The 21612-nt window shown below is 41.9% G+C and overlaps 1 protein-coding gene across 1 annotated transcript; it reads right to left on the bottom strand.

Annotated features, from left to right (window-relative positions):
- Positions 1–586: 586 nt before the first annotated feature.
- Positions 587–20855, bottom strand: LOC126455695 (uncharacterized). The gene is made up of 3 exons (XM_050091462.1): positions 20055–20855; positions 3338–3698; positions 587–1146 (listed from the first exon to the last, which is right to left on the bottom strand). Exons 1-3 carry the CDS (start codon positions 20819–20821, stop codon positions 994–996), a joined length of 1281 nt encoding a protein of 426 aa, XP_049947419.1. The 5' UTR covers positions 20822–20855; the 3' UTR covers positions 587–993.
- Between the last annotated feature and the right edge of the window lie 757 nt (positions 20856–21612).

Below are 21612 nucleotides of genomic sequence, written 5' to 3'. Positions count from 1 at the left end.
AGAGGGGGTGTGGGAAGACGGATGTAATAGAGGCAGGTTTTCAGGAGGAAAAGGGGAAGAGGGGCAGGGTGTGAGGAAGCAGATGGAATAGGGACAAGGCGCTATCAAGGAGATGAAAGAGGGGAGAGAGAAACAGAATGGGGAAGGAGGACAAGGGGAGAATGTAAAATTTTTCCTAATTATTTTGGTGAAACCATAACTAGCATGTTCCGTCATGTGGGCACCCACTGTGGTTCTTCTGCTCTGTGTGTGTGGGTATAGATGGGGTGGGATGCAAAGATAGCGACATACCAACCTGTAATGCTTGCAGAAATTTGTACTAAACCTTGGCTCATGTAGCTTTTGTAAAAAAAAAAAATAAAAAAAATACTGAGATGGTAAGATCCCTATAGCATCGCAATAGTTGAGGTTAGGGATAAAAAAGGCTGGCACAAAAGCACAGCGCATAGACACATAGAGCAATGTGACCAAATTTGTTATATACATGACTTATTTTTTGTATAAGTTGGAGTGAGTCACCTCTACTTCCCATAGAGATGGGGATGAGAAGGAGGTGATCGTAAAAATGTTCTAAGACAATTAGCTGTTATTTTTTCCCTTTATTAAGCTGAGTGGAAATACTTTAAAAGTATGCTTTGTCTCTTACTCGTGCTGTCTAGCGTGTCAACCAGGTCGCGAGAGTGAGCATGGCAGCGTACCAACGTTTTTGTCTGTATACTTCGCGACCTAAGATCATGGCTTTCGGGTGAATACTACAAAAAAGTTAACATCCTCTCCGGGAGCGTATGGTGCAAAACAGCACAGATTCAGACATATATGTGTCGAATATATATGTGTCATGAGCGTACATGGGCGAAGCCACGGGTAAAATGTTAGTCAAATACAAGAAGAAATACTTGAAAAACATGGAAAAGGAAGAAATGTTTGCATTCATGCAAGTAGAGTCTGAGATATATCTTCTGTAGTGCGTTAGAGAACACTACGGCTGGGTGGTCACCGCTGGTGTTCCCGTAGACGGGGCAGGAGGCAGGTCTCCACCAGCTCCTCCATGGCCTCTGTCATCCTCGAACGGTAGCGTTCGTCGCGCTCGTACGCGGCCTTCGCCAGAGCCTTACGGTCCAACAAGAAACTCTCCAAGTCAGCATCCTGCGGAACAAGAATGACACATCCACATTACTCATAACCGTCTCTATACGCCCTGGACACAGAAGACTACAATAACATTAATAACAAATTATGTTTCTTAGACATATGAATAGCGAGGAAGTGAAAAGGCAGATTAGAAATTTGCAATATCTAAGAGACTAATAATGGTTCCAAAAAGCGGAATCTATAGAAAAGAAAGCTCGTCCTATAAGACAGAGTGACGGAGAAGTTGCAAAATTGATTTTGTGTATTACTTGATGACTGGTTTCGAGCCTAAACTCATTATCGAAGCACACAATAAGCTATGCAATAAAGTAAATTACGACACCACATGATTGTTCATTGTAGTTAAACACAAAATAGAACAGGACTGAACTTCATTCACCTAATATTAGGTGAATGAAGTTCAGCCATATGCTGCTTTGCACTAAAGATGTTAAAATGGTTCAAATGGCTCTGTGCACTATGCGACTCAACTTCTGAGGTCATCAGTCGCCTTGAACTTAGAACTAATTAAACCTAACTAACCTAAGGACATCACACACATCCATGCCCGAGGCAGGATTCGAACCTGCGACCGTAGCGGTCACGCGGTTCCAGACTGAAGCGCTTTAACCGCACGGCCACACCGGCCGGCGCACTAAAGATGTGTTTAATTGCAATGAACCTTCTTGTGGCTGTCGGAATGTACGTTACTGCATACCTTATTGGATGATTCGGTAATAAGCTTAGGCTCGAAGCTAGTTATTAAGTAATAAAGAAAATTAATATTTGCAACATGGACAGTTCTCTACAAAGTATTGCATAATTGGTAGACCATACCGTTGCTGACGTCACCCTTTCCAGAATGTTGGAAATTAGTAAAACAGAGAGAATTAACATTTTACTTTATGGCGTTATCTTTTAAGCACACTCAAAAGCAATGGTGCAAGTAACAAAATACCCTCTCAGAATTAAAATCAGATAGACTCATTAATGAAGGTTGCTACTGATACTGCTATTTAGGTTAAGAGTATGCAGGAAAATGACGGTTACAAAACACGGTAGACAGATAATTCAAACGGGAATTACAGTTCACGGAGAAGAAACGAAAGCTTTGAGGTAACACAATGACACTGTAATACTGTCAGAGACGGCAAAGGACTTGCAAGACCAGTTAAACGGAATGTATAGCGTCCTGAAAAGAGATTATTAGATGAACATTACCAAAATTAAAACAAGGGTGGTTGAATGCAGTCGAAGGGGCAGCGGCAGTTCTGAGGATAGTGTCTCTCTGAGCAACAGTGTGCATTGAGAAAGGCTATGACCATGTGAGATCTTCTGTGAGAGGGACACAGGTATAGAAGACGTAAGAAAAGTGGACAGAACTTAAGCGACGTGTGCCTGAAGTGTGCAAGTCCAACTGCAACGCCCACACGAAATGTCAGACTATTACAGCTACTTCACATCACTATGGTTTTGGCAGTAATGTCGAGTGGAGATTTTGCAAAACATTTACTACGAGACACCTGGGAAAATTTAATCGCCGGTAACCATTCCTCCATCTGAGTGAACTCTTTTATCATATTCTCTTTTCCCAATTGAAGACCCCATCCTCTTAATGAGGGGATGCTACCAATGGTTAATAAACTGTGGCCCAGTGTGTAGCTACAGAGGCATATACAGCGAAGGTGGTAGGCAGTTTTACTTATGACGACGAGGATGATGGTAGTAATCCTCGTAAAGTACGCAACTTATAGGGCCATAACGCTGAGAATCTGATGCGCAGCGCTGAAGACATGAAAGATTTAGGACTTTTAACTCCCCACTGTCAGTTCCCGTAGCTGAGTGGTCAGCGCGACTGACTGCCATGCGGAGTATCCAGGTTCAGTTTTTGGTACTACCAGGGCTTTCCTGAGTGGGAGGACCGCAGTGGGGTACACTAAGCTCGTGATGTTAATTGACGAACTACTTGAGCGAGTAGTAGTGGGTCCAGGTCACGAAAACTGACAACGGCCAAGAAAGTGGTGTGCTGATCCTACACCCATGCTTACTGGATGTAATGACACAATTGGCAGAGGACGACAAGGCGGCCGATCGGTACCGATGAACCCTACAGGACCTGTGGATGGAGTTTTCTTAACTCCATTTTCTTGCTGAATACCCATGATTTAAGCATCTGCAGTAGCTCAATAGTAAGAAGAATCTGTACCTGTTGTAGAGGCAGCAAGAGGGCTTGCAAAATGTAGGTAGTGACGATAACGACCACAGGCTTAGAGTCGTCGCAGGACTGCAGGAAGATCTGTAAAGGCAGGACGGAGTCTACGTTGAGGTCGTGCTGACGAAGCACCTCGGCCAGTGTCTGGTGGTACAGCTCCAGTAGCTTCCGCCCGTGGGTCTGCCGCAGTTCACGCGTCGTGTTCAGATGAAGGAAGAGCAAGACGTCGTGTGCTGGAGGCTCCAGGTGCAGCGTCTGGAAGTCCACCAACCGCACCGACAGCTCGCCCTTGGCGTCTTCCGCGAACAGCATGTTGTTTAACCACAGGTCTCTGTGGCACAGTACGTTTCGGTACCTGCATAGCAAGCCACAAATGCCTTAACAAGGAGCCTGAATTATTTTTAGGACATGTAGTCACCTTACTACTAACATTCGTATGTTTATTCAGACTTCGAATGACCTTTTTTTCTTCAAGTAGGTCATTAAAATACGCAATCATTAAGAGAACCAATTTAGTGGTAGAAATAGTGTCTTTTTATGCACAGAAATTTTGCAAAATAAGGGCATAAACGCATTTATGCCATGAGCGCTGGATTATTCCATCCAATTGCTCAAAAAGGATGGCTGCCTCAGTTGAATGTAGCCCGGTAACTTGCACACTTCGAGCGTTCTCCGTGCTGTCTCGTTACTACATGGCAGGGAAACACAGAATTTGTGAACCATAAGTGCAGCGAAAGCACTTCGTAACTAGGCGCGCGTGATTGTATGCAGTTCCATAGAATTTGTGTCCGAAGAAGCAAACAAAGAAGCAAAGATCTCATTAAAAACTGAGCTTCAGATAGATGCAGGAACCGCTAACTATTTCGGTCGCTCGATAAAGAGAATAAAGAAGTAGGGAGAAAACATAGCCCCAAATTCTTCGCAACGCTTTACCACTTCTGGAAGACGTGGAAGAAGGAGAAAAAACTTATCCTTGCCTAATCTACATCTACGTGATTACTCTGAAATTCACAATTAAGTGCTTACCAGAGGGTTCATCGTATCACTTTTAAGTTATTTCTCTATCGTTCCACTCTCGTAAAGCGCTCGGGAAAAACGAACACGAAAATCTTTCCGTACAAGCTCTGATTTCTCTTATTTTAGTATGGTGATCATTTAAACGTACATAAGTGGGCACCAACAATATATTTTCGGATTCGGGAGAGAAAGTTAATGATTAAAATTTCATGACACAGATCCTACAGCAACGAAAAACACTTTTGTCTTAATGATTGTCGTCACATATCATATTCGTGGCACTCTCTCCCCTATTTCGCGATAATACAGAACGACCTGCACTTCTTTGGACTTTTCTGATGCCCTCTGTCAATCCGTCAATCCTAACTGATGTGAATCCCATACCGCACAGTAGTACTCTAGAAGAGGGCGGAGAAGCGCAGTTTAAGCGGTCTCTTTAGTAGACATGTTGCATTTTAGAAGTGTTCTGCCAGTATATCACAGTCTTTGGTTTGCTTTCCCCACAACATTACCCATGTGATCGTTCCAGTTTACGTTATTCGTAATTGCAATCCCTGAGTAGTTAGCTGAATTAACAGCCATTGGTTTTGTGATTTATCGTATAGCCGCAATGTAGGGGATTGCTTTTAGCACTCATGTTGATCACTTAACATTGCTCGTTATTTATAGTCAATTCCCACTTTGTGCACCATACAGATATCCTGTATAAACCATTTTGCAATTACTTTTGGTCACCTGACGACTATACAAGACGGTTAACAATCTAAGTCGGCTGCTCAGATTGTCTCCTAAATCATTTATGTAGATGAGGAACAGCAGAGGGCCCACATCACTTACTTGGGGAACACCAGATATTATTTCTGTTTTAATCTGCGGCTTACCGACAGTTACCTCGAACAGTGACTTTTCTGATAGAAAATCACGAATCCAGTCGCACAACTGAGACGATACTCCATAGCCAAGCAGTTTGATTAGACTTTGTGAAAGATATAATCGACATTTGACTTACAGAAAGTTTTATTCCACATATAGGTTTCGGCCTTAGACCATTATCAAATGACACAAGTGTTAAAAAATCATTAGACTTGAGTAGAATAGAAGGCATCATCAAATTTATTTTTCTTTGTTGTTATTTGATACCACTGCCCACTGTGGGTAGGGATGGGCTGGCAGCGGCACAATTCGCTGTTCTTCAGCCAAGAGAGTGTATAAACTAGCCAAGGAGAAACGTTAAAAACAAATAACATGGGGATAAAAGATGACGTGGGCAAATGATAAGGGGAAACAATTGGGGCAGAAATACACAAAAAGGAGTAGTTTAACGAGGCACATTGGCATAAAATTCAGATGTAAAGAAAATCACACTCGACACAAGACATAGTACAGAAACACTGGCAGCACTTGAGCATGGGAAAAAACAGCATTCACAGTATGAAAGCCACATGGGACGACGACACTTAAAACACACTGCACTTATGTAGCACATGCGGTGAGCACTAAACCATGATGGAGAGTAACTAGAGTAACTCTGGAAGCAATTGCCAAGGGATGGGAGGCCAGAGAGAAGGGAAAGAGAAGGGTGGGGAGGGGGGAAGGTAGGGGCAGAAGGGGGGAGCCAGTAACACATCAAGGGATGGGAGATGGGGAAGGTGGGGAAGGGGGCTATTCAGGAAGGAGGGCAAAGGCTGGGAAAGGAGGAGTGAGACAGACAAGGGGGAGGAGGCAGGAAATAACAAAGGGAAGGGAAAGAAGAGGGAGCCCTAGGGAGGAGGGGAAAAGAAGAGGAGGGTCAGAGTTGGAAGACGGATAAGAGACGGATAAGTATCAGGCTGAAGCTCATCATCTGGGATGGGGTGACACTGAAAGTTTCTGTGAAAGAGGGGAAGAGGGTGTGGAAATCAGAGAGGGTAGGACACATTGGTAGAGCTGGAGAGGGTAGAAGACACTAGGGGGTGAAGGGGATTGAGTCGGCTGAGAGTGTAAAGGAGGTGGGAAAGAGATGAGGTCATAGAGGATGCTTATGGGGGATGGGAGGCGGGTACAGAAAACGAGATGGAGTGCATGACAGTCAAGAATCTGGAGGTCTTTATAGAGTTTAGGAGGGGTGGAGATCAAGGTGACACTGGCATAACAAAGGATGGGATGGACGAAGGATTTGTAGGTATGAAGGATGGTGGAAGGATGCAGTCCCCATGTATGGCCAGACAAGAGTTTCAGGGGGGCAGATCTATTGTTGGCTTTGCATTGGATGGCAAGGAGATAAGAAATCCAAGATATTTCAAGGTAGAAGTAAACTGGATAGGACAGTCATAGATGGCAATATAGAAATCATGGATCCAGAAGGAGGGGTTGTACAGTCTACAGTCTATGATGATTGCATGGGTTTTGGAACGGTTGATCTGACGGATCACCCTTCCCGCATCTTGTCTGTTTCCTAGAATGCATCCGAACCTTATACGTCATTTGCAAACTTGCTCCTCCTCACTCCCTGGTGTCTCCTACCCTCTCTAACCCCCAACTGTTGCCACGAATTTACTGTTGTGTCCCCCTCCCTCTCCATTTACACATCCTCCACTTGCTTTATCATCACGTCTGCCAACACCTATCCCTCCCAGATGATGAGCTTTGCCGTGATATCTACCCCTGAGTACACATCTGCCAGGATCTAAATAACAGTTGAATCATTCGAACTCTACACAAGAATGGAGCATCTATATTTTTTAATTGTATTTACTTACATGTAGGACGGGGAATCTACTATGGATCTCATATGTATATGCAACTCTAACCTCATCTTCCCCTTCTCCACAGGGCTCCCTCTCCCTCCCTTCCCTTCCCATGGGCGGTTTTTCCTATTCCTACACAGACTACCTTACTGGCGAACCCCTTTCATGTGTTTTTACTCCTCCCTGGCTTGCTTTCACTCTCCCACCCCACCCAACTCCTGTCCCTTGGTGCCCCACCCAACCACATTTTTTCATCCGACCGTCTCCAGCCCCCCCTCCCTCTTTCCCGCTGCACCCTTCTCTCAATTCTCTTCCCTCCTCTCAGGCCTCCCCTCCCTCAGCAGGTCCCTCTCCTTTTCTTTTTCACCGTTATAATCTTTGTCATGTGTGCTATACATGGTGCAGTGTTTTTGAAGTGCCGTCGTTTTGATGTGGATTTTAATACAGTGGCCTACTTTTATCTTCTGCTTGGGACTCCAATGTGTTTTAAGTGCTACACACATCATAAAAGGTGTTTTTATCTTCATGTGGGCCTTTTTTAACTGTGTCCCACAATGAACATCTCCATGTCAGCGTATTTTGAGCCCCCATTGTCTCCTCCCTTATCATGTACTTTCATTACCCTTTTATTGCCTTATTATATGTTTCGTGTAGTGTCATTGTTTTTAATTCATATAATATCCCTCGGCTGAAGAGCGGCGGACGGAGCAGCTGAATGAAATAACAATAAAGAAAAAAAGCTATATTTGTGACTGAGTGCCTCTAGCAGCACGAGTGGAAAACTTGATGGATGATATATCGAGAGGTCAGCTGTATTTCATTGCGTGTCTTGGGTATGCCATATGACGCTATGAGCCTAATTTGTGTTGGCTTCCAGAATTTAGACACGTTAAATTTCAGGTGCTCCACTATAAAGAAAGACGTAGATAATCAAAAGAATAACCACGTTTTTGGAGCCTATTTTTTTAGCTCTTACCACATGAATATGCACAGAAGCTATGTTATAAGTCATTTCAACTTCTTCTTCAGCAACATACAGTTTTTATACGCAAATGGTGGTACCATCATTATAGCCTTATTTTCATTTAGGCAGCTTTTAATGTAAGGGAAACCACTGTAGTACATAACATCACGTGGTTCCACGTACTTCAGAGTCTCTCAATTAACGGTTATATAACTATCATTGTCCCTACCACAGTGAAATTTTGAAACGAAGAAAAAAAATCCTAATGGATAGCAACAGCAATATTACAAAAGTTTTCATCTTTTTCCTTGTCTTTGACATATAGTGAAGCCTTGAGACGCCCTTACAGCAATTATTATTTTCTTGTCAGGTCCGTAGCCGGATCACAATCATCCTGGCCGTATGTCTGCTCTGTGGACGCGAAAACATTACAATGAATCAATACACCAATAGGGTTTAGGTAGTAATACTTGCAGCTACATTTTTCCTGTCCTTCTTTATTCTTTTCATAGTGCGATTGGAACAGGTAGCCATTTCTGCAATCCTCTCAGTTTTTAACGCAATTTTTGTTTCCTCGCTAGCCTCGTCCAACATAGATTCATTGGCATTGCGTTTAATCACACTTGCATGATTGTGAATAGCCTTCGCTTTACCTGTGGCACACGAAGACTGCAGCGCCATGCCATGCACGGAACAGACAGCTCAATTATGAGCGCAAGTTGACAGGCAACTTTGTCGGCCACTCCTTCGAAACAGCGGGGTGTACTCACCCAATGCCCATGACGAAAATGTGGTTCTGCACAGGTGCTACTGTATTTTACACAGGCTCTCCCCTTAAATATCAAGCTGTATGAAAATGTCTATAGTAGAATTTTATCCAGTAACGGACATCAGATGACACTGGTGATGTTATTATGTATGATATTTTCTTAAGTTAAATTAGCAAAACATCTGACTAAAATGTGTGGACATCGTAGATATTTTACGAAAATGCAGTAGACGAAACAACAATAACACTTCATAAACTGCACAACTTTTTAGGACCTACAGTTTATTACCTTGGGTTATGCTGCAGAGTGTAATTCTTGTCAACGCGTAGGGCTGTTGTGTACAACTCCTTCCCTGACTGACACCAAAGTAAAAAATATTTTCCTGGCGTCACCACGTCTAACCCCACGGGGATCTGTCTGGTCTCCAGGAATAGGAACTGGGTCACAGAGAGAAAAGTTTGCAAAATGTCAACAAGAACGTGGATTTTGATATCGTGAACATGTCTACTGTACTCGTAACTGTCAGTATTTTTATTTCTATTTTTTTTTTAGTGTAAGACAGTAATACAGTGAGCATCTTAGGTCTGTGCTTACTTCCTGATTGGTAAATATATGACTAGGACCTGAATAGCATTCTTTATATTGCTGAACGCATGTAGATTTAATAATATGTTTATCTCCTTGTTAAAAAGATCGCTTTTATTTAAATTGTCTGCAGCAATGGTAATGATAATGAATTATTTTTAACGAAGCATTGAAAGTTGACTGTTATGTTTGCACGCTTGCCACCTTGCGTAGATTCAGTTTTTGCTTTTCGTTTACTCAGGAGTACTTTTGCTGTTATCTCTGAACCCACCGGTCGACTTTCTCTGTGACGTCTACTACGGTGGTTTTCCTGCTGATGATTTTTAGGGCAAGTATGGCCTGAGTTAATAAGGGAGCTACGGTGCGCAGGTGCTGAGCATATTTTTGCGAGTTTGGAACGAGAATGAAGTTTGTTCGTCCGTTATGTTGTGTTCGGAGCTGTGTTAGTGAGAAGGCGTACTTTTCTTAACAGTTCTAAAGATGCGCTGCTGAAAGTGGCTGCATTTAAACATGCCGAGAGAGAGAGAGAGAGAGAGAGAGAGAGAGAGAGAGAGAGAGCAATATATAAATCACCAACTGGTTTGTATTTGTATAGTGCTTCATTGTATACCTCCTCTTATGGAACTTCTCTGAATAAATGTGTGACGAGCTTTGTTGACATGTCGATATTTCTCAGCCGGCCGAAGTGGCCGTGCGGTTAAAGGCGCTGCAGTCTGGAACCGCAAGACCGCTACGGTCACAGGTTCGAATCCTGCCTCGGGCATGGATGTTTGTGATGTCCTTAGGTTAGTTAGGTTTAACTAGTTCTAAGTTCTAGGGGACTAATGACCTCAGCAGTTGAATCCCATAGTGCTCAGAGCCATTTTTTTTTTATATTTCTCAGGCCCAGATATTGAATGCCATGGCATAGTGGTATTCGCGGTTACGATTCTGTGGCGGAGGCTTTGTTTTGTTCATGAGCTACATATCATTCGCGATCAAGCGTAGCGTGTACGTATTTCATTCGCCAAATAGGTTTTTCATTTTTCATGCTTTTCAAAAAACGTTAAAGAACTTAGTTTTGGGTGACTGTGCTGAGAGTAGCGTGTGTTTCAAGTACAATTTTTCGGTTTGACAAAAAAAAAAATTGTATTCTTGAGGTGCAATAATGATTATGAAGTCAATGGAAATCTCATATCTTTATTTGAAATTGGTTACTTTCATAAACTTCTGTAACTCAGTACCAATTTTGCAAGACAGTAGAAGCGAGCAACCATGAGGCCTTGCACAAATGCTTCGTGCAAAAGTATCCAAAATAAATATTCTCGTGCCTAATCCGAGCAGCACCACTTCTGTTCATAGTAAGTATTCAGACACGAATCACATTTTGCATTAGTAAATTATTTTTAGATCAGAAAAGGTAAGCTGCCAGGAGATCTTCGACTGGGGAGCTGTTCCGGCATTTTGATTACGTGTCTTGTGATACGTGATATTACTAGGTCGCCACAGCGTAGTATAACAACCTTGTACACGAATGTGTGAGTATCAGTCCGTATCTTCCTAATCTGGCGAAAACTAATTGGTATTGAGGGGATTCAACTGCAGTTCAGAAAAGAGAAAGTTCAACAATGGGCAATGATGACATATTTCAAATATTAAACGAGAATATGTTTCATAGTGCTATATAAGTATGCGTATCTGAAGAACCGTAACTGAAGACAGATTGCGTTATATTAATTTATTTGAGCCTCATTCACTTTGAAAGAGGGGCAACTTTTATGAGGAACTTTTAGTGATGCAAGCACGAAGTCAAGCAAATAACTTCAGAAAGACCATACATTATGCTCTTTGAGAGGTAAAAACAGACAAGAGTTAAGTATCGATAAATGAAAAAGTTGAAAAATTTAGTTTCCGGAAAAAATGAGCCAGGAGACGGAAAGTGATTCGGCCCGCTGGTCGATGTTCGTATGCGGGTTAACGGTCTCTGGGGTTATGTTTTGACACGTATGTTGAGAATTACGCATCTGTAAATGACAGACTGTAAACATAGGTAGTTCCAATACCTCGTAGTTTTATAAGCACCACATTGTCAAAATACCCTTATTATCAGGTGTTCCATGTTCAGTGAAGGATAAATACGATGTACATATTCTATTACATGTGCCAAAATTTGATTGCGACTTCCACTAAACTGCAGTATTTCTCCGAACTGAAAGAAAGTTGACAACAATAAACAAGGTCTAGAAAAGAGCTTCTTCCGGCTAATTTCTAACCATTACAGATGAGCCTCTTGCTAAAAATATATGATTTTAGGGAGATCTGTCGGGATACTACTTCGTCGAGGAACCGGGAAATGTGGCAAACCAGTGTGTGCATTGCTGAGGCTACCTAAACATACTCCCTTTAGGAGGACAATCAGAGCTACAGCTCCAAGTACTGAGCATGTTGCATAATCATTCTCATTATCTAACAGCCGCCATCGTTGGGAGACTTCGTCTTATCTGGCACAGATAAGTGACTCCGAAGTACAGATGGTTGGGAAGCTTTCCCTTTGTCTTATCTGGTACAGCTAAGTGACTCCGAAACACAGATGATCAGGAGGCTTTCCCTTCATAATGTACTGTGAAACAATTGCCTCAATAAATGTGCTTTTCCTTCGATGTCGGTGATGTCAATGTTTCCACCAATCTCACATGTAACTTAATCGTAGATTTTCAACACCACTTGCTTTGATAACTGATGTTGGTCATGATTGATTCTGCTCATAATGACTAAGCAATAAGTATTTATTGCTTTCCACACTCAGTGTTGCATTTTTAGACGTGAAAATATTCTTATTGAATTTACAGATGTCGTACATCAATAGAAAATAACTACGTAAATCCCATTTTTATCTCGCCTTTGCCTAATACTGTTTTATATCTATTTCTTATAGCATTTCTTCTAAATATGTAATATCTTTATGACTTTTTGGTTGAGTCCATATCGAAATAGTTAAACATAATACCGATTATTTGGGAAATCTTCGCTCATTGCAGTGTCGGCCGTTACGATGGCTATAATCCGTTCATCATAAGAATAAACCTGATGTAAACATTGCCCTATGTATTCTTCCGTGTTTGCTGGAACCTCATTCGACTTTCGTTTCACGTTGAACTGCAGCCAAGCTGTCTCGAGTGCTGTCAAGTACGATAATAAGGGTACGTTTTGTGCTGTGCGTTACGCGCACAACTTGGACGACACTGGCCGGTCAGCTGGTACAGCTAGCGTGCAGTGACGTGACCAGGTGCAGTTCACACGTAAAAAGAGACGAGAAAAGGAGCAATGCAGCTTCGAATGTCATTTAATTTTTAAGCGGAATGAAATACTACACTGCAAATCTCCCACAATACGCTCTTTAGACGACCAGACAAACACTGCAACACATTATCATTTTTAGATAACGTACCATTGTAATTAAAAACAAGAATGATGAAATGCCTGCCTTAACGTCAGGTTACTTTTTCTGCATAAGCTGTGTGTAACGTAAGAGAGTATTGAAGGATTTAACCGTATAGTTAAATATTGAAGCCACTGAAGGTATTATTTACAATCATCTGGTAATCTCTCAGCTCCTTCCTTATCCGATCCGAGAAATATATTTCAATTCGGAAAGTGTCACCAGCTATGTTGATAACGAGCCTATCAACGACAGAATCCACGAAGCCGACCAGGAGCAGCATTTTCTCTTCTTTTAAGACCAGCCGTTCTATATTCCGCCAACACTGACGTGTGAAAACGCTTGGTGCGTTAGTTTAGTACGTCTGGCAGCTTAACGGTCTTTTTACTTCTCGGGCCAAATCGTGCAGCTTGGCTCCATATCAGTTCTGTTGGGTTCATATTGTAATGGTGCAGTAGCAAATGTAAAAATGCAGCATTTGTATGATGTGCTCAATGCTGTGAAAATGATTGTTTTTCATGTTTCTACGATACTTTTCTACCACTGTGGTATAAAATGATGGACATAATCCAAATAAAGAGGATTTGGTTTTCCAAATGGTTCAAATGGCTCTGAGCACTATGGGACTTAACTGCTGTGGTCATCAGTCCCCTAACTAACCTAAGGACATCACACACATCCATGCCCGAGGCAGGATTCGAACCTGCGACCGTAGCAGTCCCGCGGTTCCAGACTGCGCGCCTAGAACCACTAGACCACCGCGGCCGGCTTTGGTTTTTCATTTTTGTCTTAAAAATATATTGTTATGTTTGCTTAATTGAAACAACTTTGTGAACAGTCTTTCATAGAAAATCGATAATTAAGAATTTGTATTTGAAACAAGAATATCGCGTCTAGTAAGAAATTAGAAACAAGAAGACGTGCACTATTCATAAAAATGATGATGAGTTTTATAATTACGAGATGTAGGTATTTCAAATTGAACGAAAAAAATGTTGCGAATGATATATGAATCCATGCTCGAAAAACCGCCTACAGTTCACATTCCATTACGTTACCTATTGCGCTACATGTTAAATGTAGTGTTTGTATTCCAACTGCATTATATACAACGCAGAGAAAACTTCAAAGACGACTATCTCTGTAAATATGTGAAAAACTTTAAGAACAGCCTATTTTTCGGCACTTTTTAACAGTGTTCCACGCGAGTGTTTCACTACGGAGCAGAAAGCAGCCTCAGCCATTTTCGTACTACGCATCAACTGCACGACAATCTGGGCACAACGCTGCAGAGGCTCTGACTGTACACGATTTTTCAAATGAAAACTACGTAGCTAAAGCGTGATTAAGAAAAACATTTGAATATCTTAGTTTCATTTAACGTAACTTAGTAATAAGATATCTAATACACGAGTACGACCTACTTCCAAGAGCGTAACAACACCAGCATACGTATGCTACGGCTTCTGACCAATCATCGCGTTTGTGTTTGTTTACACCATGTTTATTCTTATGATGAGGGGATTATAGTTGCAGGCAGTCAGGGTAGAGTAGCGCCTTTCCCATTGGTGGAACGCTGTGAGAGCACGGAGTGTTTAAAACTAACAGTTACTTTACGGTAGTAGTAAAGCTTACACACCGAATGTTGGCGTTTCTCAGTCGACGAGTTAACTTGTTCGACGTTTCATATAACATAGGCTACCGTTTCGAAAAATGTGGCTGTGAAATATAAAAATTATGAAAGGTTTTTCTAATTGTTTTTATATTTTTATGCTTTCCTGATGACAGAAGTGAGTGGTTTCCACAGTGATTGCTGCAGCAATGATTTATTCAGTTTAGCTTTAATTATGCAGTTAACTTCCTCAAATTTTTAGAAATACGGACAGTTCCACTGATAAAAAAAAGAGGGACCTATTTTCGTTACAATATGTGGACGTACAGGACGAATTGAAATTGAGACAGAAGGCAAGTGATGTTGCGATTGGAGCTCCTCTTTTTTTTTTTCTATACAAACGTTATGTTGGAAGAGAAAATTGCGGAGGTAATACAGGTAACTTACTTATTTTAAAGTCTCAGTGTGACAAATTTAGTGCTGTCTCGTATATCGTAGGTTAGTCAACAAAGTATTGAGTGAAAGCGCATTTAAAATTAGACTCGACATGTGTGTATCGGGAAATATGTGGCACTCTCAACGGAAATAATTTGTCGCTGACACAAGATATACCCGAATAGTTGTGTATTGTTTTTGGAGGATTTGAATGAACCTTGCCTTCAAAGAGACGCGTTGAAATACATTTCCAGTGCCTTCTCCACATCATGAAAATAATCTAAATAATATCGAGAAGGACAGGTTTGCTAATTTTATTGTGCTTGGGTGATACTTCTCAAAAATTACAACTTTGTTATCCAATCTTCATTTGTAAAAATTGTCGTAAACCTTAAACTGATTTGTAAATTAAATACAATTTGTTAATATAAGGGCTTTCACTAAAATCTGCTTACTTCACAAGGAACTTAATCTGCGCAGATAGCTATTTAATTGTGCCGTAGTGAATTTCTCTTAAAAAAAGCTTTATGACGACAATTGAGGGCTTAAGGCGCTCGTCGTCAAAGATGGCCGACTGACTTCGGAACCACTCTAGTCCGATCCAATAACGATGGAGTTTCGCGCGTGTCGAGACACGCATAGGGGATTGCATTGTTGGCGATTCCAGGCGACAGTAGCGGTACGCGCATGCTCGTGCTTTCCGCTTAAAGAAAGCGTATTTTCTGCAAATTATGTCCCTCGCTTGTTTATGCAGATTTTATCACTTACCCACCACCATCAGCGAAGCAAACTTGTAACAAGTGGAATAGAAATTCGTTACACAACTCGCTACGATTATGTTTAATGCTCGCATTAGCTACGGCATTCACAGTAAAGTGCTCAGAACAATTGTGAACGCTCACTGGCTGTCGGAGAATGCATGACGTAGATGTGCAGAATAAACCTAAACTCGACCGCCATCGTTCGTGACTCCAACTATAGTAACACACCATTTACTTGATCAAGACGTCTCAGACAGACAGGTGAGTTCCGATCGCAGTTACATTATGTGCGTTCAGAAATGTTATCACGGACCTAACCTCACAGTTGGTGGGGAGGAGTGTCACAGTTGCCAGTTTTAGCCGCTACAGCAGTGGTACTACGAGAGATCGGGAAGTGGTAACTCTTGCATACGATGGTCACTTCCTACTGATCTGATATGCACACTTCTCAGGCACGGACTAATATCTGAGGGGGGGGGGGGGGGGACGTAGTTTCTGAGTGGCAATGTGACATTCACAGTGCAAAATTTTACTTTAGTCACTAGCTGATCTAAAATATCCGTTTATTTATGACTCTCCACTATGCACAGTTCGGCCGTGCAGCCAATTTCAACTTTCTGAAATTTATACAGATGTGATATAGTTAAGACAAATGTGAGAACATTAGTTATTACGTCGAAACAACATAAACTATATAAAGATAGTTTTACGTAAATACCAGAGGTGACATAGTTAAAACAAAAATATAAAACAGCAACTATCTTACGTCTGGCACATATTTTAGACGCTTAAAATGGTTACACGGAGGAAATGGTGCAAAAGCGGAAAATTAAAAATAAAAAGATATTTTAATCCAATTTACGACAGCCTGAGCGACACATTGTCGTCAGTCTGTAAGTTTTGCTGTACCAACGAATTATTTGAGCATTCTGTATAATTTATCGATTCCAAAATTCAGAAATATTCTACTTCTCAAAAGTTACAAAGACGCTGTTTCAGGGGCCATCTAAGGCTGCCATATCCACTGGAATGACAAGTTCTCCGAGAAGACGGATATAATGTGCTGTGCATTCGTGGGAAAGAAAGTGCTTTCGCTGCCTTGTAACAGTGGCAAGTTAACGCGCGAGAGAGATCACCGTTACGTTTCTACCAGTCCCAGTGTCAAGTCAAATCTAACTTCTTCGTGTACTTGCGCCACCCAAAATATTAAATATTTTAATTAGTTCATAGAACAATGTAAAATGATGTTTATGCAAGGAATACTATGTTTGATCAAAATCTAACTAATAGTTTCCACAAAATTCGCTATTTTCCATAATATGACAGTCAGGGAGGTTGAAAAACACCAAGAAGAAATTTTTAGAAAATATATATTTTGACGTAAAATTTGAATGTGAAAGATTTGGTAAAGTTTTCTTTAACACACTCGGAAATTTGAGAAGAAATGTAAATTTTAAACTATAACACAGAAAATCTTAGTAGATTCCTGTGGACAGATGGAAGATAGCGCGTAGAAAATACAGTACTATATTGGTTATAGAAAATAATGACGAGATACCAGATTGCAGTACACTTAATGGAGTTCGCGAGGATACAGCTCACTCAAGGTTCCACCGCAAAAATCCGAAGACCGATAATTAGTAAGATACGAAACTAAAATTAAGATGAAATGTTCTTAAGTTTAAATTTACGATATGGGTAATTATAGAGGCGTTACGATCCCAAATGGAGAAGGTATTAGAAATTTATTATGCAGAGAGGGACTGTTTTGAGAACAGAAGCAGGGGCGCTGGCGTTCTAGCAGCGGTTAGTTCGTTTCGCAGTCCTCTCCGGATGGAAATAAGGCTACATTAGAAATCGCAGAGTTGCCTCAGGGATCATTAGCTACAAATCTTTCGCCAACAGTGTGTATTGCCGTCGGACAGTGTCAAGCTATGGGAGTAGAGTGCATTGCGATGTTATCCCCAACCGGAAATACGAACCTCCGATGGTTGTGTACGGACGTCTTTGACTGGTATTGAGAAACCTTAAGATCGCGCGCTTGTAGCACCGTTAAAAGCTGATATGAGCAAGTGGAATGAAGATTGCAAGTATCAAGTTTCAGATTATTTTCTGGATGTTCATCAAAATAATTTATAAGCCGTTGTTGCCGTGGTTCGAGCAATCCATTGTTAGGAAACACATCATCAAAACTCGTGACATTTTGAATCAGCAGCCCCAAATACTGTCGTCTCAGCAATGCGATATTGTCGAGCTTAGTGAACGGCGCTTTTCACGTAAACAATACGAATCAGACCCTACGTGGCGACAGTCGAGCAAGGAAATGTGGTGCAAGTGGAGATGAAAGGAGGAGCTATACAGAATTGTGTGATTGTCAAAAATGTGATAAAAGCAGGTAAGAAGTAGAAGTGCGATAAAAGGAATATATTAATTAAAGAATTAAGGGGAAGTAATGTAATGATAAACTGTCAAAGAAACGCATAGTATAGTGGCTAGGGTACACTCATAGGGTGAGAAATTACATTTGCCTGAAACGATATTTGATTAAAAATTCAATGAATTTCGTGGGAACTATTCAAGAATAACAACTGGAACAAAACTGGTGTTGTAAAGTCAATGACGAGTGTGAGTACAAATTGAAATATTATCAGGTTGAAATTGGCTACTAAATTGTGACTTGCTTTTAAGAACATATTAATTATTAACTAAAGCCATGGACATTATACACTCTAAGAAAAAAAGCCGACATACCACGAAGGAATTGTCGGAATGGAACGGAAATCGGTAAATTTGGGGTACATGTACAGACAAATGACAACAATTTCAGAAAAATTGGATGGTTTCTTCAAGAGGAAGAGCTTCACAAACTAAGCAACTCAAAATGCGTTGGCCCATCTCTGGCCCTTATACAAGCAATTATTCGGATTAGCATTGACTGATAGGGTTGTTGGATGTTCTCCTGGGGATATCATGCCAAACTCTATCCAACTGTCGCGTTAGATCTTCAAAATCCCAAGATGATTCGAGGGCCTTGCCCATTATGCTCCCAACGTTCTCAACTGGGGAGAGATCAAGCGACCTTGCTGGCTAAGGTAGGTTTTCGCAAACACGAAGACAAGCAGTAGAAACTCTCGCCATGCGCGAAAGAGCATTATCTAGCTGACATGTTTACTCAGGATTGCAGATCATGAAAGGTAAGAAAACCGGACGACAGTCGGTTTGGTATACCAGGGCTGTCTGAAGTGTCTCCAGAAACGTTTTCTGCCTGGAATCTCATTGACTGAAGTAGAAACGTCTACAGTGGTGAATATCGTCGACGTACCGCTGCGCTGTAAGAGTGCCGCAGATGACAACCAAAGGAGTCCTAATATGAAAGTAACCACAGACAGTCACTCCTGGTTTTCGAGCCGCATTGCGGACAACAATAGGATTAGTATCCCACCACTGTCCGGGGGCCTCCAGACACGTATTCGCTGATCTTCGGGCTCAGTTCGAAGCAAGACTCACGACTGAAGACATTTATACTCCAGTAAATGACATTCCAGGTCGAAAAAGTGTCTAGAGATGCCTCAAACAGCGGTGGGATAGCAACCTGACTGTCGCCCCGTTTTGTTGCCCCTCATGGCAAGCTATTCTAGGTTAACATTTCAGCAAGACAATGCCCACTGCACACGGCGAGAGTTTCGCCTTTGAAGCAGATCGGGATTTTGATGATGTAACGCGCCAATTGGACATGATTTGGCACGACATCCCTAAGCTGGAGTCAGAAGTGGAATAACGCGTTACTGACTTGCTCAATTTGTGAAGATCCTTCTGGTGAAGAAATCATCCAATTTTTCTGGAATTGTAATTATTTGTCTATCTACAAAGGTACATCACATTTAATGATTTCCGCCCCATTCTGATAATTTCTTCTTGGTGCGTCGTTTTCTTTGCCTATAATATCTATACGTGTAATATCTATGAAATGAGAAAGTTAAATGTTGCCAACTACATTAAAACATCGAAACGTGAAAGTGAGATTCGTAATAGGCACACAGTCGTAGCTGTATATTTGTTCAGCTATATGTAAGTTCTTCGCACCCAACTAAATAATTTTCAAAGGCCATGATTAAAATGGTTCAAATGGCTCTGACCACTATGGGACTTAACGTATGAGGTCATCAGTCCCATAGAACTTAGAACTATGTACTTAAACCTAACCAACCTAAGGAAATCACATACATCCATGCCAGAGGCAGGACTCGAACCTGTGACCGCAGTAGCCGCGCGGCTCGAGACTGCAGCGCCAAGAAACCGCTCGGCCACACCGACATGCGCCACGATTAAATTTCCAACCACTAAATGAATATTTTGAATACAACCACATGGGGGAACGTGTTACAGGCCAGAAAAGAATGCTACCTTTCTCACCATAACTTACTTGTCAGATGGCTTGAGTAGTTCGTAGACATCTTCCATGACTGGGTTAACGAAACGGTGTAGTTCCTCATTGTGAGCCGTGCCTGGAGCGAAGCGAGGTATGAGATCCAGTAGAACATGTGTAACACGGCGGCTTTCGGCCTGTGCGTCGTAATGGCTGAAGCCCCGCTCCTTTCTGTAGAAGGACTCCTCCAGAAGCAGGGGGTGGGCGTCAGCGAGTAACCGCCCCTCACGCTCCTCGTACACGAGGGAGGCCGCGTGGAACCGAGCCACCGCCTTCAGCACAAACTTGCAGTGCTGTAAGTCCAGCGGTTCCTTGGAGTCCAGCACGCCAAAGCCCGCCAACGCGAGGTCCTCCAGCACCAGTAAATCTGGCCGCAGGTAGTAACACTGGGGGACGGTGCCCAAGTACGTAGACGACTCGTAGTCGGAGCAGCGCAGGTGTTTCTGCACGTCCCTCTGAAGATCGCTGTAGAACAGTACCTCCTTCTGGTACGTCACGCCGGACGCTGCGAATTTCCTCCTATAGTCGTCATCTACAGGCACCGCCTTGATGAAGAACTGTAGCTCGGTGCTCTCGGTGCCTCGGTTTTCCTTATCCCCTAGTAATACCGATACACGCAGCTTCAGGTGATCGCCCATGAGCCCCTTCATCTCAGAGCTCAGTGGAGACATTGTAAACGACATCAGTTCGAAATCGTCACGCTGCAACTGCTTCTGGACGATCTTGCGGCATTCGTCTCGAGAGAGTGCTGATGTGGCGCTCATGCTGACGAAACCTCTGGTACACTCAGCGTCAGTACTTTCAAGTGACTGGCGACGTAAAGTGACAGAGCACTCGTACTTAAACTGTATCTCAACTTCCCTATCTTAAGTACAGTATACGCAAGAGAAAGCGCTGTCGGAGGTTTCCTCACTGCAATCGCTATCTATGACGCAATGGTTAGACAGCCGTAAATCAACATCTTTTCTTTTTCTGCTGCAAGGTCATACTTGCTCATAACGTAGAAATTATTTTGAGGTATGTGCTTATATCTCGTCAAATTTAAACAACAGTTAACTAGTTTGTGATACGTGGCGTGTAGCTTTTATCGCGGCAGATAACTTTTAAAAGTCGCTAATTAACACTGTTCCCGACCTTTTCTTGTCAGTGCCGCTTTCCCATTTGATTGATTAGTTCCAGATGCAAGACATGTGCTTGAAGACTAAATGCAGATTAAAAAAAAAATCTGGTATATGTATCTTGGAACATCACGTCGGAAAGCATCGGCATCCCGTCGACGAGTTGAACTCGAAAAAAATTCGTGTCATCGATATTATTAGTATTATATCGTTAAGGCATACTCAGATCCACGTCCTGCCTTAGTTCTTCAATTCAGTTGTTTTCTTAATTTTACCTTAACTATTTCCTCCTCCTTTCTCTGCGTTACTTTTTCCTCTGCTGTGCCAAACTTAACCCATTTTCTTTTCTTTTATCCTTCGAATAGTTTGTAAGACTTTTATTTCACAACCATCTTAGCCTGTATTTTTATCTTATTTTTTCAAAATGGCCTGTTGAA

Source organism: Schistocerca serialis, chromosome 2, assembly GCF_023864345.2.
Source record: "Schistocerca serialis cubense isolate TAMUIC-IGC-003099 chromosome 2, iqSchSeri2.2, whole genome shotgun sequence".
Taxonomy (NCBI): domain Eukaryota; kingdom Metazoa; phylum Arthropoda; class Insecta; order Orthoptera; family Acrididae; genus Schistocerca; species Schistocerca serialis.
Note: the sequence above shows the minus strand (reverse complement) of the source record. Positions and strands in the feature narration are given on the sequence as shown.